General features: G+C 41.0%; 2 protein-coding genes across 2 annotated transcripts in view; both read left to right on the forward strand.

Moving 5' to 3' along the window:
- LOC134579559 (polycystin-1-like protein 2) overlaps positions 1-2,765 on the forward strand; it is a 30,741-nt gene extending 27,976 nt beyond the window's left edge. The window contains exons 20-23 of the mRNA XM_063438888.1: positions 493-715; positions 916-1,126; positions 1,438-1,537; positions 2,331-2,765. Of these exons, the coding sequence (XP_063294958.1) occupies positions 493-715; positions 916-1,126; positions 1,438-1,537; positions 2,331-2,365 (569 nt within the window). The 3' untranslated portion in view covers positions 2,366-2,765. The remainder of the gene's footprint in view (positions 1-492; positions 716-915; positions 1,127-1,437; positions 1,538-2,330) is intronic.
- A 2,620-nt stretch (positions 2,766-5,385) lies between these two features.
- Positions 5,386-27,797, forward strand: part of LOC134579041 (polycystin-1-like protein 3) — a 55,889-nt gene continuing 33,477 nt past the window's right edge. Inside the window, exons 1-18 of the mRNA XM_063438172.1 lie at positions 5,386-5,476; positions 6,445-6,567; positions 6,942-7,376; positions 10,185-10,414; positions 12,804-12,974; positions 14,153-14,284; positions 14,703-14,876; positions 16,097-16,215; positions 16,750-16,873; positions 17,421-17,549; positions 20,168-20,384; positions 21,128-21,318; positions 21,435-21,665; positions 22,900-23,001; positions 23,413-23,588; positions 25,559-25,705; positions 26,265-26,455; positions 27,267-27,474. Coding sequence (XP_063294242.1) covers positions 5,386-5,476; positions 6,445-6,567; positions 6,942-7,376; positions 10,185-10,414; positions 12,804-12,974; positions 14,153-14,284; positions 14,703-14,876; positions 16,097-16,215; positions 16,750-16,873; positions 17,421-17,549; positions 20,168-20,384; positions 21,128-21,318; positions 21,435-21,665; positions 22,900-23,001; positions 23,413-23,588; positions 25,559-25,705; positions 26,265-26,455; positions 27,267-27,474 — 3,191 coding nt within the window. The remainder of the gene's footprint in view (positions 5,477-6,444; positions 6,568-6,941; positions 7,377-10,184; positions 10,415-12,803; positions 12,975-14,152; positions 14,285-14,702; positions 14,877-16,096; positions 16,216-16,749; positions 16,874-17,420; positions 17,550-20,167; positions 20,385-21,127; positions 21,319-21,434; positions 21,666-22,899; positions 23,002-23,412; positions 23,589-25,558; positions 25,706-26,264; positions 26,456-27,266; positions 27,475-27,797) is intronic.

Raw genomic sequence — 27,797 nt, forward strand, 5'->3', positions numbered from 1 at the left:
TAATAAAAATCACTTTAAAAAATATAATTAGGGGTCATATAGGTTAGTATATGTATTGATTCTCTTAACACAATGTGAGGGGCATGCGGAGAAATATATTGTAGTAGCACAACTAAGGATCCATTGTGCTAGGTTTTTTTTGTGTGTTTTTTTTTTAAATATCTGTGTAACTGTCCCAAACAGTGTTTTATAGGCTTTATATAGGTGACAGTTTCCCTATGGAACCCATGTGTGTACAGAGACAAATCCATATATACCAATCTTTAACCAGGGTTTGCTGATAATTTAGAGGGAACCCCATAGATTGTTATAGTTATATTTTTACATTGTTGGATAACCGGTTTCTATATCTCAGTAATAAGGCTGATTGTTACATGGTGGACAAGTTTTTTATAAAATTATAAAAAACAACAACTTAGTCTAAAGATCAATAACAAATAATGAAAGTCTTTGATGTGATGTTCACCAGTAAGAGGTATTATTGTTCTGCAGCCTTGTCCGTCTCGATGCCTTTGGCCCAGCTCCCAGTCGATGAGCTCCAAGCTTTGTTTGTTGCACATTACATCTCTCGGAAGCTCAGGAAGGTGTCTCAGGATCTTAAACGGCTTGGGCTAGAGGAGTTTCAAGACAAACAGCAATATGACAATTGCCTCACACAGCTGCAAAGTTTGATACATGTGTTGGACAAGTCCACCCCTCCATTGCCTGGTCAAAGGTAACTTTAGCTTTTAGTCAAAGACATAACAAAACCTTAGCTATAGCAATGGCCGTAAAGTGGACATCACTGTGTGACCTGTGCCCTTGTTTTTGGAGTTTATTCCATCATCCAATTCTATTAGTGCATTTTTTTTAACAGGAGCCACTTATTTCATCTACATTGTATATTTCCTTAGATAAAAAACATTTCTTTTTCAGATCTTCACAGAAACAGTCTGAAACAAAGAAGAGGAGACTGCCTTGGTGGTTCCTTCTGATTGGCTGGTCCTTACTACTCTCTATCAGCGCCGTGTCCACCTACTTCACCATGATGTATGGGTTTCGGTATGGGAAGCAGAGCTCCATCCGGTGGATTATCTCTATGGCACTCTCCCTTTTCCAGAGTATCTTCATTTTGCAACCTCTCAAGGTCAGTGTCCTAAACGTTTTATCCTCTTGTATTATTGCAGATCCATTTCAAACATACATTTTCCAGGGCTTACAAGCAAGTTCTATGCTACTAGCCTTGCACGTTAATTGCCACTGAAACTGGCAATTGGGAATTTTGATCCCTGCATTTCCCATACGTCACATCACAAATTCCATGGACATGAAAATCCCCTTAATTTCCCATCACTACACCAAATTGGGTTTGAGTTGTCACAGATTATTAGGATCCATTACAAAGCCATCCTATTTTACCACCTGATGACATACCAACTCTTATGTCTCCCACCACAGGTGGTAGGATTTGCCGTGTTCTTTGCTCTGGTTTTAAAGAAAGTAGAGGAGGAGGAGGAGGAAGACGAAGATTTCCTGGATACGGAGATGTCAGGAACTGGTGAGTTACACAAACTGCTTTCGATTGACCAGGTCTTGTAGAGGTGTCTTGCAAGTTTCACTCTCTCTTGTGGTTGGATTTCTGTCCCGGGAGAAGGGTGACTCTTGGTATACTAGTCCTGACTCTTCGTGTAAATAGAAGATTAAAGATTGATTTTATTGATTTTATATATGTACGGTAATTGTTTGTTATATTTTTCTTCAGGTTACTCAGCTCATGAAATAAGTCAGCATTGGGGTTGGTTCTAGATTTTGTTTTATGTTAGTGGGCTGTTCTTTTTTTAAAGGACCACTCTAGGCACCCAGACCACTTCAGCTTAATGAAGTGGTCTGGGTGCCAGGTCCAGCTAGGGTTAACCCAATTTTTTATAAACATAGCAGTTTCAGAGAATTGGTTAATTCTTCCCCCTAATCCTCTAGTGGCTGTCTCATGAACAGCCGCTAGAGGCGCTTGCGTGATTCTCACTGTAAAAATCACAGTGAGAGCACGCAAGCGTCCATAGAAAAGCATTGTAAATGCTTTCCTATGCAACCGGCTGAATGCGCGCAGAGCTCTTGCCGCGCGTGCGCATTCAGCCGACGGGGCAGAGAGGAGGAGGAGAGCTCCCCGCCCAGCGCTGGAAAAAGGTAAGTTTTACCCCTTTTCCCCTTTCCAGAGCCGGGCGGGAGGGGGACCCTGAGGGTGGGGGCACCCTCAGGGCACTCTAGTGCCAGGAAAACGAGTATGTTTTCCTGGCACTAGAGTGGTCCTTTAACAAACTAGACACTGACCAAATTCTTTCTATATCTTACAGATGACTATCAGAACTCTGATGAAACAATGTTCTGACTGATGGATCGTTTGCGTGAACTAAAACTCTTTGATAAGCTGCTGTTGACAAGTCTCGGTGGATGAAGATATGTAAACGGTGTATGAAGAATCACTAGTAGCAGAGTCTTTTGTACAGCATGTGCCCCCCCCACACACGTCAATGAACTAATAGGTCCATGTTGGCACCGTGACAACTTTCTGCACCTTTTACAAAAACATAATTGCACTACTCACTCTTGAACTCATATCTATGTGTTTTCATTGCTCCCACTGACACATAAAATGAAAAAGGACTTGTTTCACATCTGGATATGTTCACACACACTCACATACTGCACAGAATCTGCACTCACGTTCAATAGATAGCTCCCCTATAATGGCTGTATTGATTAATAGGCAAAGGGCTGGTGCTTTAGTCCCTTAACCCCTTAAGGACACGTGATGGATATATTCCGTCATGATTCCCTTTTATTCCAGAAGTTGTGTCATTAAGGGGTTAAATGCCTCAGCCTTGTGAAACACAGTGAGTTGTGAAAACTGTGACAATCAAAGAGCTAAAACACCCCATCTATATGTTTAGTTAACAGCCCACCACACGCAGCTCTGTCCCAAGTGGAGCAGTCACATAAAGTGCGAAAAAAATATATTTTTCATATTTAGACATCTCAAGATCTCATGTACAAAATAGGAATGTATATGTCACAAAATGTGTGACGCACTACACTATTATAATGCTATAAAAAGGACAATACACACGTTTGACATTATATCTGACTTAACAATTACCACTTTCATACCAATGATGTAGTGTGTTGTGCACAATAGCAATTGTGACTTTCTCCCAACTCCAACAAGAGGTTCCTATGGAGCTTTCCCCCTATTTGCATGTTTCAGGGTCTTAAAAAGGGGGGTAGGGTCTGCATATTTGTACACAGACCTCACCCATTGCCCCTTTAACACTGGGCTCATATAGGGCGTGGGTGCAGAGCTATGATGTCATAATCCAGAAATAACAGAGCACTGGTCACCGGACCACAATAATACCCCTCCCTGTGTGAGTAGTAGTTAGTGCCAGTGATAGGGCCCCAAAGATAAATTGAAAAATGCATCATGGCGCCGCTATACATCTTGGTCACTGAACATGGTACACTCCCCCAGTCCACTACAGGTATCTGCGAACCAGGCAGCTATCAATCAATGGGTGCCCATATAAACATCACAAAGGAATCACCCTACCTGGTGATCAACAGCAAAAACAAATGTGAGGAAGGCTGAACTTGATGGACGCAAGTCTCTTTTCAGCTATGTAACTATGTAACATCAGATCACAATACACTAAATATTTGATTACAGTGAGTCAGTAAGATATTATTTGTTTAGGACCTTTCTATGAAATCATTCTCTAATAGTTTTCTCTGTTTTTCTCTGTGCAAAGTAGCAGTTCATTTCCTTTTTCTGATAACTATTTTCAGCCTAAGCTGCAGCATTAAAGGGACACTATAGTCACCTGAACAACTTTAGCTTAATGAGGCAGTTTTGGTGTATAGAACATGCCCCTGCAGCCTCACTGCTCAATCCTCTGCCATTTAGGAGTTAAATCCCTTTGTTTATGAACCCTAGTCACACCTCCCTGCATGTGACTTGCACAGCCTTCCATAAACACTTCCTGTATAGAGAGCCCTATTTAGGCTTTCTTTATTGCAAGTTCTGTTTAATTAAGATTTTCTTATCCCCTGCTATGTTAATAGCTTGCTAGACCCTGCAAGAGCCTCCTGTATGTGATTAAAGTTCAATTTAGAGATTGAGATACAATTATTTAAGGTCAATTATATCTGTTTGAAAGTGAAACCAGTTTTTTTTCATGCAGGCTCTGTCAATCATAGCCAGGGGATGTGTGGCTAGGGCTGCATAAACAGAAACAAAGTAATTTAACTCCTAAATGACAGAGAATTGAGCAGTGAAATTGCAGGGGAATGATCTATACACTAAAACTGCTTTATTTAGCTAAAGTAATTTAGGTGACTATAGTGTTCCTTTAACAATGTTCTACCTGCATAATGTTTGTTGTACATGACTGAAAACACAAATAAATCATGTCCAAAAAATAAATAAAAACACGCAGAGGACTTTCAGATGTCTTGTACCTCACAACTACACTGATCAAGAATTAAATATAATGGTAAAGCTGAAATTGGATGTCCAATAATGTGCCTTATTAATAGAACTTCTGGAAGGACTGCCATGTACGTTGTTATATAAATTGGTCTCAAGAGCTGACAATCTATAAATATATAAACGGGTTGTGTCACTGTGGTTATGTCACTTTACATACGGCTCTCTAAAAGAAGTAAATAGGTTACATTGTAATAACTCACCAAGCTCTAGATTGATAGTCAAGCCCATTCGAAGTGCGATAACAGAGTCTAATAGTTATAAGGTAAAAGGATTTACACTACTTGGTGTTCGATGTTACATTCGTTGTGCAAAATACAGCAGTGTCGTATGGCAATTTTCACCATAATGTATATGAAATGGAATTAAACATTAGTAATGCACATCACTGTGACTATGCCTGTGTCTCTAAAGAACAAGATGAAAGGCTGCAAGCTTCTGCGAGAACAATACATTTATTGAAAGGCACCTGTCCGCGCAGGGTACGCCTCTTTAATTTCATTATGTTCATCTAATTTCTTGCAGAGTGTTTGAACTTGTGGGAACGTCAAACAGATTAAACAGAAGGAACAGTAGTGTGTGTCTGTCTCTACTTGGTGTTAGCGATTTACTTCTATCCTGTTAGATGAGTGTGTACTCACTCTTCACTTGGTTTATATATAATGTGTGTATATAATCTCAGCTTTCTGGTCCTGCTTCTCCTCGGGGAAGGGAGCCTAGCTTCCCAAGACAATGAACACGGTTGTCAAAAATCTCATAGGCACCTGGAGGGATATTGCATAGCACTTGTGAAAACAGAGAATACCTTCCAAGACGCCAGGAAGCATTGCCAGAAATATGGAGAGGTTTTGCTGCCTCTTAAGAACATGAAGATGCTGCAAGATTTGATAGATCTACTGGAAGATGGAGACAGTTACTGGGTGAAGGTATCGAAGACGTTTGAAGATGAAAACAAAGGTGAGTGTACCACACAGCTCTCATGATGCTCCAACAGTTGTGAGTCATTGCAGAGATATAAGTCAAGTGCTGAATGGCCTTGGGCTCCATGCTCTGGCCTGCACCCATTGTTAAAGGTCTTGCCAAGAAGGTCAGGAAAAACTTACTATAGCTACCCTGAAGCATGGTTTCTAACAACCCCTTGTGTTTTTTTTCTTGCATGATGACATGTAAGTATGTATATCAGGAGCAACAAACAGGACAGTCACAAGTTTAATTCCTGTGATGCTCAGATAGTATTTGGCAGGGCATAACCCTATGATAAGGATCATAGGAGTTGGAAACGAGAACTATCTCCTGGTGTCCCTAGATATATAAGGATGCTCTCTTTAACTAATGATGGGAAATGTTTCTATTAAAAGTGCATTCACTGCAAGTGTTATGTATGTTGTACATGTTTTTTATTTGTTTTTTTTTACATATACTTTATTTTAACCCCTTAAGGACACATGACGTGTGTGACACGTCATGATTCCCTTTTATTCCAGAAGTTTGGTCCTTAAGGGGTTAAAACAAAACAATTTCCTTACAAAAAAAAAAATGTTTGAGGTGACAGTTGTCCTTTAAGTCCATCAACCCCTTAACATTCCCACAACTTTGGGAAATATGTAATAGCATAGGGGTTTTGAGGTGCCAATGCGGGGAGAATGGGTCACGATGAAGAGTCTAATTGCATCATTGATGGTAAATATATTCCAAAAAAGGAGCATGGTCAGTCTGGCTGATCCACTCTCCTACAGTACTGGATTACCCAAGCAGAATGAGAAATGAGTGGGCACACAGCTAGACACATGGGTGTGAAAGGACAATGTATGTATAAGTTTTTATTGATGGAGAGAACACATTCCCATGATAAATCATGCCATAGTTTGGATGTCACGATGAAGACTCTACATGCCATTTACATTCCATTTCTCACCTTGTCCAAGGTCACTCCAATAAAAAGGGTCATCACACCTCGACAAAGTGTACCCTAGTATTCAAGGACTCCCAGGATCGCTGGTCACATCCTCCCAACTGTGGGGAAAAGAAACGATCCATCTGTTCGTACAGTAAGTAACGCCTTTAATACTTCACTTCTTCTTTATTAAGCAGCCTTCTGTATGAGTATTCTTTGATGTCAATTCCGTCAGTCTAATGCCTTATTTTCAGAGCTGTGGCTAATGCTTAGCACTGGCCTTGTTTTACTTCAAATGTTCGTGAAATTCTCTGTAAGTAAGATAGAAAGATGGAAAGTATGGAGCTACCTTACCTCTCAACCCAACTGGACAAAGCTCATGAAATTACCGTGAATCAATTTGTAGATGATCACCATTGAGCTATATTACTCGTGTTGTCCATTCCACGTAACAGTTTCCATGGGTTGCATGCCAGGTTTAATTTGGTGTAATAGTCTTCTAAAGGGCTCTTTTTATCGTATTTATAGGGCTCAGGCGTTCTGAAGGAGCTGGAGAGTCTGAAAATGATGAGGAGTCTGAAAATAATGAGGAGTCTGAAAATGATGAGTCTGAAAATGATGGGGAGTCTAAAAATGATAAAGAGTCTGAAAATGATAAAGAGTCTGAAAATGATGGGGAGTCTAAAAATGATAAAGAGTCTGAAAATGATAAAGAGTCTGAAAATGATGGGGAGTCTAAAAATGATAAAGAGTCGGAAAATGATAAAGAGTCTAAAAATGATAAAGAGTCTAAAAATGATAAAGAGTCTAAAAATGATAAAGAGTCGGAAAATGATAAAGAGTCGGAAAATGATAAAGAGTCTAAAAATGATAAAGAGTCGGAAAATTATAAAGAGTCGGAAAATGATGGCGAGACTACCATCCCGGAAATGGCCACCACCACCAAGTCAACACCTCCCTCAGGTGACATTTACTTATTCTAGTCTCTCAGTTCAGTTGGTAAATGGATTTTATTTATCAAGGTAATACTGGGGCGATTCTGTGGCAGAGTGCTAAAATTGGCCCAGTCTCAATGAAAACCAACAGAATATTTATATGGTTTGTTCTGTAATCAGAGCTTTGTTACAAAATTGCTCTATTCTTTTCCTTGATAAGTAAGGTCTTAAAGGAGCTCTGTCTATTTGAAGGTTTTGCGTTTAAGTTAATCCTTCTTTGTTGCTATATGTTTCCCTGTTTTTATGGTTTGTTTGGTTTTTAATTTGCCTTAGTTTTTTTTTTAGCTATTCATAAAAGAAGGAATACTTTTTCCGATAGGGACCTTGATCTTTGGCAAATTTTTTGCAAAAAAAAAATAAAACTCAAACATCCATTTCGGTCGCAAAGTGAATTTACCCACAAACCCACAGAAGGGCAAACTGCAGACTTCATGGACAGAGGAAAACAAAATGGCTGCACCCAGGTGTTAAGATCCAGCGTAAGGAAGAAGAGATAAATATAAAAAAGGGCAATTGGTAAAGAGGTGAGTATAATCATTAAGATACAAGGGGCATAAACAAAGGAAAACTGAAAGAAAAGAAAATATAATAGAGCCGGTTTTAAATACCTACCAAGCATGAACTCATCCAGCCAGCTGCATCATTTTTTTTTTTTTTTTTTTAAATCTTTATTTTTGACGTGCATATATGTAATACAAGCTGGCTAGAGGTGCCCCAAAAGCAGTCCTCTGGCTTATCCCACGTAAAACATGTGGGGCACATGAATAACAAGCACAATTTTTGTGTTTTTATCAGGCTTAAACAATTGAATTTAAACATAGCTTGTGAGTATAGTTAGGTTAGATCGTTGCAATACACATGCTATAAGTCATCTTATCAGCGTAGTAATGTGTCATTAGTAATAGAGACATGCTATAGCTTCAGTGTTCAGGATAACACATTTAGTAACATCGATTACAGTGAGACAGTATCACGGTATTGGAGCCTGCAGGATCATAGTCCGCTTCAGGTACATACAATATTCTATGGTAGCTCAGTAGCCGGGGCAACTCATAGTTCGCCAACAGCATATGCGGTTTTATAGAGAGGGGAGTCTGTGAGGCAGGATAAACCAGTGCCCAGAGAGTCAGTGCGGTTGGACAGGAATCCACTCCGGGGCCCGGGAGAGGTGTCTGGGCCTCACCTTGCGGGATCATCCGTGGTCAGCCGATGCCTGCCCTGCTGGGTTGTTGGTGCTGATCTCGAATCTCTGGGGTGCTATGTGCATTCGTGTGACATGGTAGGTGCCCCTCCAGAGTTGGCCATTGTAGGTGAGTAGTTTCAATGGTCTGCGTGGAGTCCCTTGGTGTGGGCTTAGCGTGATGCTCCGCTTTAGCCCTGGAGTGCAGAGTGGTTGCATGCTGGCCTGAGGGTCTGTACTTGGGTATGTTGCTTGGGCTTTGGGGTTGCCCAGCGGTCTCGTTCCTGTGTGTGTTGGAGCGGGTGCGTGCACCCGGGTCGCTTAGATCCCTTTTCCGCCATTGCGGTCGTCGCTTGCGTGGCTGAATGGCCGCTTTGACGGCCTGCAGCGGGAGCCCATAATAGCGCCGGCGGGTTGCAGGACGAATCCATGAGGCTACCAGGCAGATTGCCTGTCGGTATGGCATTCCGCCGTCACATAGCATCTTGCATAGGCTTAAGCAAAGCCGGTCAAGGGCCTGCAGGGAGTTAGAGTGTGACACTAGCTTGGCGGCCATCTTGGAAGAGCTCTGGCTGTCTCGTGTCTCTGCTGGTTATGTAACCTTGGGTGCTCGAGTGCAGCTTCACCGAGGTTAGTGTTATCCTAATGGAGTCCGGGATAACCCCCACCGGACCACAGGGGGGGGGGTACAGGGCCCTAGTCGCTCTTCTGGTGTGCCCGGCCAGGTCCGGTCGGAGGATCGGCCGCCTCCCCCGCCAGGCCCCGGCGCCGGCCTCGAGTGTCGCTTGTCGGCTGCCGCAAGTCCGCTCCAGGTCCCTAGTTGCTTCTAGGTTTGCCCATGAGCCTCTGGTCACAAATTATTAGCCTGAAAGGGCTGTCAAGCAGTGGGTTTGGGCAATAATTAGAATTGTGGTCCGGAGCTGATGCGTGCAGCGTCCGCTTAGCTTGGCGGTCAGGCCCCGCCCCCCTGCATCATTTTTGTTCAGGACCATGGTGACTTAATATCAGCTTCCATCTGTGTATGCAATCTCCAAGCATCCTTCCTCTTCCTTCATGGGTGAGTGTGAGTCTTGGAGGTCAGTATACACTCCGATGCACAGCCCGACTTGTTATTATTATTATCATTATTTATTTAGCGCCAACATTTTCTGCAGAGCTTTACAAGTAAAAAAAGAAAGCTGTCAATACGTGAATTCCAACTATAGAAAAGGAATATTTAAAAACAAGTCATATATTTGTCTTAATAAATACACCCATAATACCATACAGAAGTTCTATTGCGTCTTTAAAAAAAGGACAAATATATAGCCCACAAGCAACTCTCACAATTACTGATAAAATGACCTTTAAGTATGTATAATATAAGATAATTTTTTTGCCTCTGACTGCTTTTATTCACATCTCAGCTCCTATTAAAATATTTATCAATGTACTCATAGGGCCCAGGGATTCTGGCAAGAGCAGTGATTCCAGAGAGGACACAGTGATTCCGTCTCGCTCCTCATCTCCCTCCGCCAAGGGAACAACTTCCGTGATAACAGCCTTATCCACCACAACAACCGCCTCTATCCCAACAACAATCACGTCCACCAACAGAACAACTATCTATATCCCAACAACAACCACCTCCTCCACCACAACAACCGCCGTCACCCCGACAACAGCCACCTCCACCACAACAACCGCCTCTATCCCAACAACAATCACGTCCACCACCAGAACAACTATCTATATCCCAACAACAACCACCTCCACCACAAAAACCGCCGTCACCCCGACAACAGCCACCTCCACCCCAAAAACAACCACATCATCAACAACTTCCGGTAAGTTTTTAAATGTTATTATTATATGGTATTATTACAGTTTCTTCAGTCCCTCCGATGACACTGACACAAATTAGAAGTTTTACGTACATGTTATCTGTACAGATCACAGGCAGTAATTGCAGCTCACCCTAGTGCTTACAGTTTATCATTAAATTCCACATTTTAAGGTAAACCTGCCATCGATACAGAAATCATAGAGATAAATATATATTCAATTAAAAAATCATAAAAGATATTAACTCGCCACTCCTATAGTTCAGTGTCGCTTCATGGGTGTTTTACTATTGTATCACCCACCTAGACAACTCCTGTATCTCACCCATGCTGTAAACAAATTAGCCCAACCATCCATGATGGCAGAGTGTTGGTTAGGAGGTAACCTCGCATGAGGTCTCCCCTGCTCCCCGTCAGTCAGTTCCTTGGTGTAGAGCTCTATACTTAAGAATGATTGATGGGTGGGGGAAACCACTGATTTGAAACTTGCTATCAATTCTGCTAGAATAATGTATTGATGGACTTTATGCTCTTTATAATCAGCATGTTGTGCATACCATGATAAGTAAACCCACATTTTCTTGGAGAGAGCAGGAGGTGACATGACAGCCCAGGTTTACATCAAACCGTTTTGGAGGGACAGGGCAGTCTGCAATTCTTGCCACCTTGCTCCGTAACTGGTACAATAAGCTGCACAATGTCAGCGTCATTAAATCTACATTAAATATAATCTGTGCAGAACAAAGTAATGTATTATAGAAAACGTCTAGTTATATCAGGTGGTGGAAAATGTGCAACTGGTGTTCATGTCGTAAGATCTGGAAGAAGGGATTAAGAGCAAAATTAATATCCAATCAATAATCTCTACCGTATATTAATACAGGGTTTTTAGGTGCTTTCTAAGCATTTAAACGATTGACAGATAAACAGTAATGCCATACGCCGAGGAAGTAAAATAATTTCTGATCATTGAATCATTCATTTGGCGAATTAACAGGGGATTTGCATAATTTAAGGTAAAATAGCTGAATTCGATTTTTTTTTTATGACTCCCAGCTCTGCCATCTGTAATTCCCTTGTCAATCCTATACAATACACAGTTTAGATGATAAGCCTTTTCTAGCACCTCTGCCAGACCAGCTGGTGGGCCAGATGTAGGAGAACAGACATTAGGAAGAATGCCTCCCTATTGTCCTTTTATGTTTGGACAATAACGGAAGGATGTGGCTATGAAACCCAGTCCATGTTTGTACAAAATAATAGCTTTGAATTGTGTCTGGAGGGCCGTTCATTGTATACACAGCTTGTATTGGGATATCGGACGCACAGAACGAGAAGGTATAAAAACAGCGCACAACCTGTCATGTTACATAATGTTATATGGGCTGTATCAGATAATTGTGTTTTTAATCTTTCCGTGCATGAAGTTAAAAATATGGACCGAAATCTAACTTGTTTACTCAATTACCTTACAGAATATTATAAAGGACGCAAAGTGAAGCGAAAGGTAAGCTGTGTATGTAGTGTGTCAGTGCAAAACAAAAAACAATACAACCAACCATTCATATAAATTATTTTGCTCAATACTCCCAGTGAAAAGAAAGAGTACCCAGGGTTTCTACCCAAAGTATAAAGTGTGTGTATATTTATCCCTTGGTGTATTGTCTATAACGGAATCAGGGTTGGCTTGAAGCCAGCTCAAGGAAGAAATCCACATGGGTTCCTCCTCACAGACCCCAACTTTCTGAGTTATTAAACTACATTTCCCACAATGCCCTGCCAGTTTTGAGGGATGGCAAGGATTGCCGTACTGATGAGTTGACCAACTCTCTGGGAACATGTGACCTATTTTATTTAATCTTCACAGTTAGGAAGCTCCACTGCACCCTTTCCATTATTAGTAGTAGATATGAGTGGGCCCGGACCTGATTCTACAAGAACCTTCACTATTTCATCAATCCCTAGATATTTTTCCTACAGCACCCACGTCTCCTTTTGTCCTTGTGTAATGTTCATACTTTTTATCTCCTGATGGAAATCTTGGTCTCGTAGAAAGAGGCCACAAAAACAACTGCCTCCCAGTGGATTGCTCTTTTGAGGTTCTGAGTTCAGAGCATCCTTCCAAGCAAGCAAAGATACGTGCCCTCTAAAAACTAAAGACCAAAATATACTTCAATTATATTGACTAAACTAGAAACTGTAAGGAACCGACAAGGACGTGAAAGTTGTAGGACAAAATAATTCAGAAGCAACATTTCAGAGAATTTCAGCCTAAAATGAGCAGTAAACAGTAAAAGTCACAGCAGTGGCACTGTGAGTAATGAAGAGATTTTGGGTAGGGTGTTAATTAGATGGATAGGAATACACTGACAGTATACTGCTTTTGTTTCAGAGAAGTTTCTTAGACTGGTGTTCAAACTGGTGTCTTGCATCAAAAAAAGGCTCCACGAAGAAGCCAAAAGCAACACCACCACCAGGGACGATTACACCACCAAATCTTGCTGCCTTAACCCCGCTCTCAAAAGGAGCTGTGAATAACATGAGCCTGGCAGATGGAATGAAGGTCATACCCCGGGACACGTAACATGTGGATTTAATAATGTGTAAACTTGCCATCAGGTCTATGAAAATGTAAATCTCCAAATCTCCAAGTATCTCACGTCACGCAGTTCCACCTTTTTTAGTTATGATAAATAGCTATTTCCTAGGATTGCATAACAATACTGAACTAAAAAAAAAACAGTTAAACCCAAAAACCATACTGTATATAAATAAAACACACTTTACCCCTCCTCCCACCTTTGGCACCCATGAAGTAGGTCTCCAGTGGGAAGTATAAAAAGCGCAATGATGCAAATCGTGTCACTCAAAGAATAGGCATGTCTGCCAATCTCAAGGCAGACCATGCAGAGAGTGCAGATTCAGGGCTCTCTGCATGGTCCTATTCTAAACGTAGCCCAGGTGTGTCTAATTTCAGCACTTTCTGGGGACAGTTTCCTAGTGACCTCAAAATATGCACACCAGGGAACAGAGGCCTTAATTTAATTATTTCATATATGCCTTTCAAATGATCCCAATTTATTAGAAAAACATTTTAAATGAATCTATAGATTTTAATGGCGACTTCTACGCATAAATTATTTGAATTTTTTTCTAACATATTGTGATCATTTGAAACAATTAAACCCAGGCCAAAGATGGTATGGTAGGGCAAGAAGTTGTGACTGTTGGGAGACCTGGAACTTAAACAACTAGAAGGTTTCTATATAAGGAGCAATTCAGGGGCAAAATTCTAAACGCGGAACAATCAGCAGGAACATTCTATCGGTTTCCATGGTGATTATTTGAGGTCTCGGGTGATCACCAGGTACATTTCATTGTTTTTCATGGTAACTGTTGAACATTTAGAATTCTTATTGAGAGCTGTCTCTTTATAAAACCTCCAACATATTACAAATTCTGATCGAAAGTTGGGTATCTCAAAATGTACTCTAAAGCATCTATATATATTATGTACTATATTTCAGTTGGATTTTTTTATTTTTTGTGATTGGTCCAAGTCATATCCCCCATTCATTATGCATTTGGTATAACCCACCCCTAGCACTGCATCATTATTCATCCAATATAAGTGGGAAAGAAATCTTATCTATTATATATTATAATTTAATAAAAGATGTGGTATACCCCTCTAATATCTCAAGGAGATATAATGTGTTATTAAACCCTTGGTATCCTCAGGCCACCTCAGAACTGGTGAATCAGCTGCAGAACATTCTGAATGACATTTGGTCTTTGTCAACTGTGACGGCAGTGTCAAATACTCTCAATGAAATAATCACGTCCACTGATCTTTTGACCCCGGAAACCCAGGTAATCCTAGGTGCTCAGATGCGTTTAGTGAATATCCTTAATTACTACCTTCTATATTTCTGAAAAATACTGTTGCTGTGCAATGCCTATTTTTTCCCTCAACAGTGGAACACCCATAAAAATATCCAATGCCTAGCAAGAGGATAATCAGACTGTCAACAAAAACAAAACAAAAGTATACAGTAGCCCCATATTTGTTAGGGAAAAGGGAAACCCTTATCCCATCTGCAGCATTTACTGCGACTCCCAGATACATGGAGCAGTGGATAACCAATCGTTGATCGTTTAAGGGAATGGACTCTGTTTATGTGGCCGCTGCATTCATTGATGATGTCATAGTGTAGCAGGAGGAATCCATTTTTATGTAACTACTGTATTGGTCTAAATATTGGACTATATTTATGTCTGTGTTTTTCAGGTTAACACTAGTAACATACTGGCACAATTAGCAGAAAGATTGACCGATACAGTGTCCCTGACCCCAAGCTTTCCTGTTGCAAACATCACTGAGACAGCAAATTCTCTCTTCCAAGTCTTCGATACGACAATGAAAGCGTCACTGGAGACTGGACCAAATCTTACTGCATATCAGGTCAGCAGCGCTCGCTGGAGGTCACAGACACTTCCATCAATGCAGCAAGCTATTCTGACAATAACTGTATTTGAAATATTCCTACATTGCTCCATCAGATTGGTGGATCCAAGGCTCTGCGTAGGGAAAAAGATCCCTGGAAATGTGTCCAATCCACTTTGAACCTGTAGGCACACATGCATGTCAAGTACAATTAATGGTTCTCTATTGTTGAATCCTTGCGTAATCGACTCCTTATATAACATGTTGACAAATGCTAAGGGAATGAAGAAACCAGACTGAAAGATTGACAATGTACCAGGGCTACCTACCTTGTTTAGATACTACCTAGAACACTCATGTTTCTCCTACGCATTTGTAGCAGTACGTCCTAGGCTAGGGGCCATATTTGTAATCTAAACCTTACACCCACCGTGAGCCCACAATAGATACTTATGCACAGAAATAGTATATGGAAGAAGATCTTATCTAAAAGAAAAAATAGAACACATACATAGTGTTTTTCGTATACAGATAAAATCTAAAAGTGCTAATGAAGAAAGTCACTCACAAACATAGAGCCATATCAGGCTCTATACAGTAGGCTCCACAGGTGGCTATATAGGCTTGGATTTCTTCCTTGGTAGTGGTAGGAGCCCAGGATATCATAATGTAAAAATGATCCACTTAATTAGAACAAACAGTAACAATATAAGAAATGGAAGACTTGAGATATATGTGCAGTGTAGGTAAACACCAAAAAGATAAATCAAATTTCACAGCAATAAACGCAATGCGTTTCAGCCTCAGTAAATGGTCTTCCTTGGTGCTATCAGGTACCTGTCCGATCTCCATTAAGTACCCCTTCTGAATGAGTTCATCTGGCGTCATTTTCGCATTTCGGAGTAGTCCAAAACCCCGGTCATATGCTTCAGCCATATGCTCTATCTTTGATGTGGGCAAATGCCCTAAATCCATATAGACTCCAAGGAACATAATCGTTTTAAATTATTCCCAAATCCTACCCAAGTAAATGATCTAAACAAACATTTAATCCAAAAACAGTTTAGTTATATAAATACCTATATAAAAAATAAATAAAAATACCAAATGAACCTTAAATGATACATTGTTACTAAAATATGAGCATGGCACTGTGTACGTGGCTCCTGCCACTTTCTGTACAGTTGATTTAATTAGCAATCATTTTCTTAATGTCTGTCTTGTCACCCATCCCATAGATAAGCCAGGTCCTCAGTTCGTCTCTGACAGCCGTGGATAATCTGGAGTACACGCTTCTATCTCTCAGCCAAAATGAATATTTCTTTACATCTACTGTGTCCAGTCTACTGATAGTCAGGTAACAGACCCTAATGGGACAAGTTGAACTAACTGTGACCCAGTAATCCTTCTAAGTAAACGGAATTCTACGCATACCTACACCTTTCATAGACAAGCCAGTATAGGACTTTATATTTTATATCATTTATTTTAATAATATACAAAATACAAAAAGCTAAAAAAATCTTCAACTATAGTCAGAGTTTGGCCCTATTAACCTAAATTGTGCGTTTTGGTTGTAATTAAAGGAGTACTATAGACACATAAAGCACTTGAGCTTGCTATGTCTCAGGACACTGTCATATTTGTGAACATTTCCATAGAAATCAATGAGAATCCTCTGATTGGAGCCAGGCAAAGAGGGGAGGGCTTCCAAAAACATTGAAAACTATTTCTCATAAACCTCCAAGAAAACATTCTGAAAAAAAAAAATAAGCACATTTTCTTTGGGGTATAACTACAAAGTGTATTTTTTAAAAGAATCAGTTGAGTGTTCCTTTAATTGGACAATTGAGTGTGAAGTGAATAAATATTTTAATGTGTCTGTGATCAGGGTGAACTCTTCAGATCTGTGTACAAAGACATTCACTACTGATCCGCCTGCAGTGTGCTCGGTCACTTTCCCTGCGTCTGCCATGGAAAATCTGAATACCAGCTTCGAGGCTCTTAATGTCCAGGTGAGTTGCAAAGACTATCGGTGTTCAGTAAACGAGAGTGGGTTTGAGTGGTGACTGCGTACGTGTGTGTCTGTGTAAAGGAAGATCATCACTCATGCTAGCCTTAGAAAGCACCATGTATACAAGCACTCACAAAATGTTAATTAAAGGGGCACTAGTGGTTGAATTGCCTAGGGTGTTCCGGTGCCATCTCCTGTTTTAGAAACAGTTTGACATAAACCAGGGCTCTTCCCACTGCCAGCGACTGCGCCCTCCTCGGCCGCATAGATTATGCACAATTAAAACGTCTGCATTATCACAGTCCATTCTGTCCAACATGGGAGACATTGACTGGCTGAGAGTGCTAGGGTGGGTTACCCCAGTGAGCTATAGAGGTTGCTTAGATTGCCCCTTTTTATATAAATTATAATTTAATATAATACCAGCATCACATATCTATGAGTGTATAGCTACATACCTGCTTCAGTACTAATTGTATTACTTATCTTCTCTTCCTGGCTCTCCTATGTATGTACCCACCTTTCCCCATGCTGATATGATCTCTCAGGTGCTAGCGCTGAGTATAAACCCTTTCAGCTATTTAAGCGACAAACAAATTGTGGGGACAGTAGCCAACATCCAGCTAAGCACAACAGACAGTGAAACTGAAATTACCGACTTGTCGGATTACATAGAGGTAAGTACACATAAAACCAATGTATAAGGCTGTTTTTAGTGTTCAGGAAATTAGCTGAAATGAGTAACAATCAATGTATCCCCATAGCTGAACAAACACATGGTGGAAAGATGCCTGCTAAGTCTGCAAATTTGTAGATTATACATGAAGAGCCACTGCGGGCAGTTCTACAAGTTGGGCACTAGGCATGTGCATGGGAAAAAAATTTGGTTCAGTTCGGCATTCCGAAACTCGGGATTTTCGCAATTCGGGACTTCGGCAATTCGGCACTTCAAGACTTCGGAACTTCGGCAACTTCGGAACTTCGACACTTCGGAAATTCGGCAACTTCGGCACTTCGGAATTTCGTAACTTCGGAAATTCGGGACTTCGGCACCTCGGGACTTCTCTTGCAGCCGCTTGGTAGATAACTCCCTAATTGCCACGGTATTAGGGAGTTATCTACCAAAAGGCTGAAAGACCTAAATTGGTCTTTCAGCCAAATTTACTAATACTAAGTAAAAATTACTTAGTATTAGTACATTTTGCCCCTACTCGCTATACCGCGAGTAGGGGCATGTCTAGTAAACAGTGAGCAGCCTGTGACTGCTCACTGTTTAAAAAAAAAAGGAACCCCCCTGCCCCCACCCCTGAGCGGCGGGTGGGGGCCCTAACGTAAAATGATGGGGGGCACCTATTGTGCTCCCCCCTGGCCCCTACCCCTGAGCAGTGGGTGGGGGCCCTAAATGAGAATAAGGGGGGGACCTTATGTCCTCCCCCCTGGCCCCCACCCCTGAGCGGTGGGTGGGGCCCTAAATTATAATAAGGGGGGGGGACCTAATGTCCTCCCCCCTGGCCCCCACCCCTCAGCGGTGGGTGGGGGCCCTACAGTAAAATAAGGGGGGGACCTAATGTCCTCCCCCCGGCCCCCACCCCTGAGCAGTGGGTGGGGGCCCTACAGTAAAATAAGGGGGGGACCTAATGTCCTCCCCCCGGCCCCCACCCCTGAGCGGTGGGTGGGGGCCCTACATTAAAATAAGGGGGGGACCTAAGGTCCTCCCCCCTGGCCCCCACCCCTGAGCGGCGGGTGGGGGTCCTAAACAAATCCCCCCCAGTTGACTAGGGGTCCCAGGTGACAGGCTCACTGTTTAATAGACATGCCCCTACTCGCGGTATAGCGAGTAGGGGCATAATTTACTAATACTAAGTAATTTTTACTTAGTATTAGTAAATTTGGCTGAAAGACCAATTTAGGTCTTTCAGCCTTTTAGTAGATAGCTCCCTAATGCCGTGGGAATTAGGGAGTTATCTACTTATTCATTCCTGTCATTACATTGACAGGCTAAGTAACTTACATTTTATATGAATGTATGTTACTTGATTGTTGTAAGTGTTGCAAATTCTTACAGCTGAATCCTGGCTATGTTTGTATACTTTTTATTTAAAATTATTTACAATGTAACATTCTTCTTCATTCACTGGGTAAGTATATTAGTACTTAGGCAATACTGTGCTCCGGCACTTCGGCACTTTGACACTTCGGAACTTCGGCAACTTCGGCAATTTCGGCAACTTCGGAACTTCGGCACTTCGGCACTTCGGCACTTCGGAAATTTCGGAACTTCGGGACCTCGGCAATTCGGCACTTCGGCAATTCAGACATTTGGAAGTACCCGAATTGTTCGAAATTCGTCCGAATACATATTTGGACCGAAACGAATTGCACATGTCTATTGGACACGCAGTAGTGTTTCATTGGATTTCATAGTGATTGTTTTAGCTGTACAGCAATCAGAACGTGACATTCCATCACTCCAGATGTTCGTGTCAAATATTTCTCCAAGGTTCTACTCATTTTCCCTGGTCACAGCCTTTCTTCATTTGACATTGTACACTGGTCTGAGTAGCCATAGCTGAGACTGGCAAAACCCACAAAAAAAAAAAAGCCACAAAAAACCCACAGCAACAATCCACCAATTATAAAATACAGGAGAGCGCACCTTTAAAAAGTAAATATAAATAAGATACAAATAGTAAATAATAAAAATGTTGTAGTATAAAAATTAGCAGCTAGACATAAAGCAAAACTCCTTAATGATCATGCCCTAGTATATGAAATAAAAAATGTCAGCGCTATATATGGTAGCCTATACAGTGAGGCAACCTATAAAAATGTGCAAAAAAATCAAACAGATCTCTGTGAGTTAGTAGTATACAGATAGAAACACTTAAGTCCCACAGTAGTTTAGATTTATGCACAAAAAAATAGTAAAAACTTGCTTAAGAGTCCATATAATCTTATAAGAGAGTCTTGAAGGGGTTAATCCTGTGTTGTAGTGGGAGATACACTGTAGCTTTTACCTTCAAAAGATACAAAAGAAAACTTTCATAGTGTAAAGCCGTTGTCCACGGTCCCGTTGTCCACAATGTCCACGGTGATTGTTCGACTTTCAGAACGTTACCCCAGAACTACTCTATATCTACAACCACTCCTGCGTTTACAACGAATGAGAAGCGGGGAAAATGTAGATCACAACATCTGGAAAGCCAGAGTTAGCGAAGGACTAGTTAGTTGGGACTCATTAGTTAAGGTTCATGCAGGAAGGACTAGAAAACTAACAGGACATATTATATCGTAGATCATATTGCAAAGAAATGAAAGCTCAAACTCGGAGGAGTCAAGAGCCAATCTCACTAAAACTCAAAACCTGAGCATAATGATTAACATAACCTCCAAGGATCAGACATTGGTGGCAACCGTACAGCCTGACATCCAAGTTCCAATAATCCTGTATCTCGGATACCAAGAGAAGCCCAACAGCACTTATTTCATGGATAATGTCTCGCTCCCTTCAGGTAAGGCTCTACATTACTATTGGAGGCAATATGTACCCCATAAACAGGCTTGCAAGAAAGACAGACTATCGGTGGTTTTCCCAACCTGCTCCCATGACCACTAAACTCGAACTTTTAGAGACTGTGATCAAACTGAAAGATTTGTAAGGATTCAGGACTTGCTTGGGAGCTAGAGAGCTAGTTGATGTTTCTCAAAAACACATATAAAGGGTTCAGAGCATTTCTGCCAAGCTAAATTTCTTTATATGTAGTCAATCCAACATTCATTTTACACTTAACGCTGGAAAAAACGTTTCACTTGTTACTTTTGCCTAAAATTTTGAATTCCCGCAAATCATGGTTTTATGAATAACCTACATTAAAACTGTTAATAAAAATATGAATATACAATAAACTCAGTGTTCTGGTGTCATATAGACAAAAAAAAAATGAATATTGGTTGTTTATTTTTTCATTTTTTTTTGTATCAGTCAGACCCTAAAGTGAACGTCACTGACATAATTTATTCAAAATGGTGAACTCAATGTCCTTTCATGGTATAATTAATGTGTGTAAGAATTCAGCCGTACAGATATTTTCCCTGATATTTCAATCGGACCTGGTTTTAAATTTACAACAAGTAATTGATTAGTAAATATGCCCTACTAGTGTTTGTGTTCTCTCATGTGATAAGCCATTGTTGGGGATTTAGATGCATCATTCTCATGGACTCTTTGTAGTATTAATAAAATGTAATATTTCAGATAACAGCTATACTTGGGTCGTGTCCCCTGACCAGATGAATGGCTCTGGTATTTACTATATCACCGTCAACGTTACAAACCAAAGCATATGGGATGAAAGGGACATATTGTTCTTCTCCGTCGACATGTTTTCCACGCAGTGCGTTTATTGGAATGAACTAGCGTCAGAGTGGAGTGAAAATGGCTGCCACGTAAGATGTATTTTAACGTGACTGCCTCTGTTCTTAAAAGAGGCGGTTTAATTTTAAGCTAAAAGAAGTGTGTGTGTGTGTGTATACAGTGTAATTGTTTTGTTATGGATTGGCAGGTCGGCGGAAAAAGCACAGTCAATCAAACACAATGTCTGTGCAATCATCTGACCTTCTTTGGTGCCACTTTCTTCGTCATGCCCCACGTCGTGGATCTCAGTGACACGTTGAGCCTGTTTGCCAATGTAAGTAAGAATCCAGTGGGATTGGCACTTCTTGGAGCATTAATAGGATTCTACTTGGTCGTGGTAGTCTGGGCTTCAAGGAAGGACAAGGAAGATATCAAGAAGGTAATCAGAATGATGTTTCCAGAAGATAAACTAGGTGTGTCAGCTGGTAGAACGTGGCATGAGTTTTTTAGGAATCCATGGGGCATGTTAGTGCCATTGTTGTGATGAGTACCATGGGGTTGGGGGAACCTTGTGTCTACCTTTAGAATATAAAAGACCAGCTGCCGTTTGGTTTTGTTTTTTGTTTTATTTTTTCAAAATGCAAACCATTTCGAAGTTATTCTTTAGGGAACAATGTGACTATTTTATTTATCTCATGATCTTTTTCTGGAGATCGTAAAGGTGATAAAATGTGCAAAAGGTATCTGTCATGGTACCTACCTCTGGCTGGCATCGTTCCTCCACTCAATGCAACACCATGCGACATTATTTAAGGCGTATAAGGTCGACCCATATTAGGCTTGAGGACATTATCCTCCACCAGGCAATCAGGAATTTGTATACAGCAAAAAAAAAAAAAAAAATATTTAGTAAAAATTATAACTAAAAACTCTGTAAGATTATTAAATAATGTCACTGGTAAATAAATCACTATTTAGTAAATATACCGCCAGTGAAAGCATGCATGTATTTAATTATGCATTTTTTAATTGGCGTGTAAGTAAAACAGCCAGGAGAAACTGAAGATATCTTTTCTACAGCTTTTCCAAGCCCTCCCCTTTAACCCCGCCCAGACGTTCTGTCACTAGCCAATCACAAACTTCCTAGTGCAGCTAAATGAGAAGTCTTTGCAAGGCAGGTTCTATGGGAAATTGCTGACTCAAATTTATCTCCATTGAGCTAATCAAACCAGGAAGTAACAGGACCTGTTATTTGATTGACATATTGATATTGCAAACAGAAAGAGGTAGCTATATTTACACATTAACACTGAAACAGCAATATTTACAGTTACAATATATATACATTGGGAAAAAATTATGTTATTTCATTAAAACGTATGGCACATCAAATTCAAGAAAAAGAATATTCACACTGAACATTAGAGGATTACATTTTAGTAAGGACACATAGGACTGAATTAGTATTTGTGATTGACGGATGACTGTTACAGATGTTACAGAATAAGGTCCTCGTTAGTTATGCATATGGGAAATGTTAAATGATGATATTTTATATAAGACACCTCCCTGGTCTAGCCCTTTCAGTGCCAGAAATTTGTGAATACTTTTATTTAAAGCTAGTACTCATTGGGTTACATAATTACTGGGGTTATCTAAATCTACTTCCTCAGGTTCGAGTGGCTATCCTTACGGATAATGATGCTGCTCACCACATCCGGTACGTGATCAAAGTCTGCACCGGACAACGCAAAGGAGCCGGTACAACATCTAAGGTACATATAACATCCCTGTAAAACTGGACATTTATCCTGTGCCGGCTCGTTTTAGCATTGCAGAGAGAGAAATATCAGTAGTGAGAGTGGGCTAAGGGCTGGTAACGTTTGGATCTCAGCAGGACACCTATCTGAAAAAAATGAAATGACAAAAATAATAAAAGTAAATCGTTACAAAATGTGCCATGTTAAACAAAAATGTGTGGTTTAGAATTGCCTTTAAATGGGCATCAGGTAAAGTTAGGCTGAATGAAGACTTGTTTCCAGCCATGATTTCCTTCATTAAATGTTTATATGAAATGAAGTGATGAGGACGCTTTTAAAGGCAACACGACACGTATAAATCAGATACGTGTTATAATACGTGAGACTAGCAAGTCACCCCAAGTAATGTCTACTCTCTCCTTTAAGGTTGTGGTGACACTTTACGGATCAGAGGGCCAGAGCGAACCACATATTCTTAGCGATCCTGAAAAGCAGGTTTTCACCAGAGGATCGGTGGATGTATTCCTCCTAAAAACTCGCTATTTGGGGGAGCTGCATAGTTTGAGACTGTGGCACAGTAACTCTGGAAGTAGCCCATCCTGGTAAGAGTCATGCATTTGACAAACCGATGGCCAGCCAATGCCCTGACATTATTGCCATCTCAGAATGTCAAATAAAGTGGTGGGTCATTGGTGTGGCTTCCCATCCCTGGTCAAATCTTCCACTCCCAGATAGAATTACTGTAAATAAGAGCCCCCAAACATCAGAGAGCCCCACGTAGTGTCTCTGCCACATGCTGTATCACGGCATGTAGGCTTGAGGTGATCCTGGGGTTAGTGTGTAGTGTTAACATTTTCTGCACAAAATCATACTATGTGTCTAGAGTATTCATACTATATTTTTTACTATTTAAACCTAGTTTTTGCAACAACAACAAAAATAACCTTTCTGTGACTAACTAAATCTCGCCATGGGTTCTTGGAGGGGCCTGCTTCCCAGCCTCCTGCCTCAGGACTATGGCCCCCTGCAATAGACCTGGCTAAAAAAAACTTTAAAATGGCTCTGTTCGTGCAATTGGGATTAAATGGTTCGGTTCACGAAAAGCCGCACGAACCATTGACCACCCGGGAGTTTGTTAAGCCTAATTGACAGTTTGTAACACTTTCCACCACAGTGTTCTAAGTGTTTGTCTCGGTGGCCGCTGTTTGCATGAAAGACCACGAGGTGGCGGCCATCTTGTTCCTGCAAATGCAGGCAGCGGTGTTTGGTCGTCGAGTTCATGGAACTGTTTTCGGATACTGAAACTCCCGAACACCGCTGCACTTCCAGGATCACCAGCATTCGGTTCTACACAACTTAGAAGGGCACTGTTCGGTGGAAATGTTCCCACAAACAAGGTGAACAAGCTCCAGGGTAAGAACATTGACTATGACTATGTTTGGTAGTTTGTTCGTTTTTACCGAACTAGACCGACCGCAAGCCCTGATTCTCTGGAACTGTTTTGGGCATGGGACCATGCGTGCGGTCGGTCAAATTATGAATTCCATGAAATTCCTGAAACCCTGAACCAATCTGGGTGATTTTTGGATATGTTGGTCACCCAGATCGGGGCTGTCAGGGGATTTGTGTGGATTTATTGTGTTTAAAGGTATTTTGGGGGGTTTTGTAAAAATTTATGTTTTTTGTGCCTGGAGATAATTGAGTTTAATACAGTGCTGACTCAATTATCTCCCAGGCACAGGGGAGGTATTGACCTATTTTGTATGGGAGTGTCCTGGACCTGAGAGCCAATGTAATTGTTTTTACTGTAGTCTTCTCTCAGATCCAGGGGGGAGTGTCTCTTGCATGGGGACTGTCATAAAAGGCCAGTTGTGACTGCCATTAAACAGATTCGTTTTACCCTTCATGCAGTCTAGGCTCATGTTTGGGGGATTGTAGAGCTATATTCAGACTCTGGGGATTGCTATAATCACTATACTCCCTTAGAACACAAAACTTGCTCTTGTAAGAGCAGCCTGGTTCACTCTTTGGACTAGGAGAGACCTACCGGCTGGCAGCTGAATCCTGGTCTTGGGTCCAGGGTGGGTGAACAACAGCGAGACCCCAACCAAGCTGTGGCGGTTTGTGGGGTTAACGGTGGTTATGGTGTCCGGTGCAGTGCTTATGGTACTCAAGGATTACTAGGAAGTAGCGATTGGCGGAGGTACGCAGTTGGGGTGCCAGGTGGTCCATCACACTTTCTATCTAGAAATATATTGCTTTATAAATGGACATTTTGACCAGTCTCCTCCCTTCTGACCAATTTCTCCTCCATTTTCTTTTTTTTGTACCAGATTTTATGAATTAATATATAATGGATTTATATATACATTATGGTGTTATGGGTGGCGCTCCTTTTTGATTATAACGTTTTAATTTGCTTTTGAAGAAAAATCTGCAATATTTGTAATAGGTGTTAAAACAGTGTTATTGTAAACAGTCGTTCATATATTAATGAAATTATCATGAAATTATTCATGTTAGAATACATTGTTGATGAATATACCCTTAATTCCGCTTCCCTTTGGGCTAGGTACGTGTACCGAGTTTCTGTTATAGATCTAGCTGCTCAGAAGACGTGGTACTTCTTCTGTGACTGCTGGCTGGCCTCGGACGTGGCGGACTGTCAACTGGACCGCATCTTCCCAACTGCTTCCAAAGGTGACATCATGTCTCTTAGGTATGAGAAGATATACGAGATAAATTCATGAAAACAAAATGTGAAGTGGGGAACAAAAGTCACCTTAAATGTGAATTTGTCCAAACCTAATTTGGATTAAAAGAATTTCCATAAAAGATATGCATGTGGGAAGGGCTATCATTTCCCCACATTCACTCAGCACACCAAAATAGACCTCTAGAAATTCTACAGTGACACAAGTACTGTCTCTTTAAACCTCGCTAGTCAGACTGAGAACTTGACAAGCAATCTATGTGAGTCGAGGACTCAGTCATTGGCTAGGAATGATGCGCACATAATAAAGTTCTCTATGTATTAAAGCGGCACTGTCATAGCCGAATCCTGGTTTTTTAACGCCCCTCCCGACTCCACTACATCTAATTGACCCCCTAGTCACCCCCAAATGCCCCTAATCCCCCCATATTACCTAGTTTTTAAGCTTTATATAGCCACTGCATTTCTTCTATAGGTGTTCTTTCGTGAATAGTCTGTCTGCCTCTTCATTCATGCTTCACAAATTCCAATTTTTTTTTCCATTTCTTAATGTCTCTTTTTCCAGGTATCTCTTTTTCTCGGGCTCGGTGGAGAAGTTCCTTAAAGATCATTTGTGGCTCAGTGTCTGGACCCGCTGTGCCTGGAGCCCGTTCACTCGAGTTCAGAGGATCTGTTGCTGCATGAGCCTGCTTTTCTGCAGCCTTGTGATCAATATTATGTTCTGGAACCTTCAAGGGGATGCGAATTCCCAGCCAGGTACACACTCCAGAGCATGACCCCAAACTGCAGAGAGCTCATAACACGTCAAAACATACTTCAAGCCTCTCTATTGTTGGCCATCAACAAATCTATTAGCAAAAGATCAATAATTAGGGAATAAGGGGAAGCAGCTCATTTTTACTACAATACTGATTTTTTTACAATAACAGAAAATAATTATAATAAATTCTCTGAGGTATGCTAAGTAGACATGACTTACGGTTACAGATTACTCCAGATAGGCTTTATTTATTAAAGGAACATTCAAATTCAAATAAAAAAAAAGAAAAATTAAAAAACATTTAATTAGATCTGTTTTATTGTAGATTACTGGGCCGTCCATGGTTATTATTTTTTGTTAAATTGTTATAAAACTGCCCTTTATTCCAGTGCTTGGACACTTTTCTCATCTCAGTCCGCTCTCAGTGAGTTAGTCAATCCTGATGACTTTTGTCCATTCAGATGCTTCTCATAGAGACTCTGTGAGGACACACAGCATATGAGCCGTAATCGCTACAATCTGCCAATCCAATGCTTCTTTAGGAGAACAGAGCGAGCATACGTTGCTTGCTGACACTAAAATAGATTCAGTAATTCCGATAAAGTGATCTTGATGCTTAGACTGTCCCTTTAAATCCAATTATTCATTTTCTTTGCAGTGGGTTACTTACAAGTCCCAACCAAGGGCAGGAACAGAGACCCTCTAGTTTGTGTCTGTATTTTGAAAGTTAGTTATTAGGTCTTCTCAGCTCCCTGTGTAAATACTAAAAGCCGATACGTACACCCTATGCCATTTCTTGCCCTATAGGACAATTCTTCATCACATTCACTCAGATCCAGATCAGTGTCCAGTCTGCAATGATGTTGGTGCCAGTGAACCTCCTGATTGTTCAGATGTTCCAGCTCATCCAGGTGCAGGTAAAACAGGTGATCATTCCACAAAATAAGCTTCGAGTGACTCTGCCACCAAAGCCTCCATCCAAGGAAGCAGCCACGGAGCATCTTCTCAAGGTAAAGTGAAATCAGTATGGGTGTCAGGATTACTGTTTGATCCAGCACGTAGAACTGTATAGCACGGATGACAAATAAGTAACGTATTACCGGTCCTTAGAATGGCCGGATTTAACGTACAAAGAATAGTCAAAAATACTAGCCGAGGTCAGGGAACACAGCCAGGAGTCAGGATACCAGAATATAGAGAAGTCAATAAACAAAGCCAAAGTCAAAAACCAGGTAGAAAACTGTAAACAGGAACGCGCTCTCGGACAACCATAAGGGAAACCACGACAGGGCACTGAGCAGGATGAGAACTGGGCCTAAATACCCCTCCTCTAGATCT

The sequence above is a fragment of the Pelobates fuscus genome, chromosome 12 (genome assembly GCF_036172605.1).
Source record: "Pelobates fuscus isolate aPelFus1 chromosome 12, aPelFus1.pri, whole genome shotgun sequence".
NCBI lineage: Eukaryota > Metazoa > Chordata > Amphibia > Anura > Pelobatidae > Pelobates > Pelobates fuscus.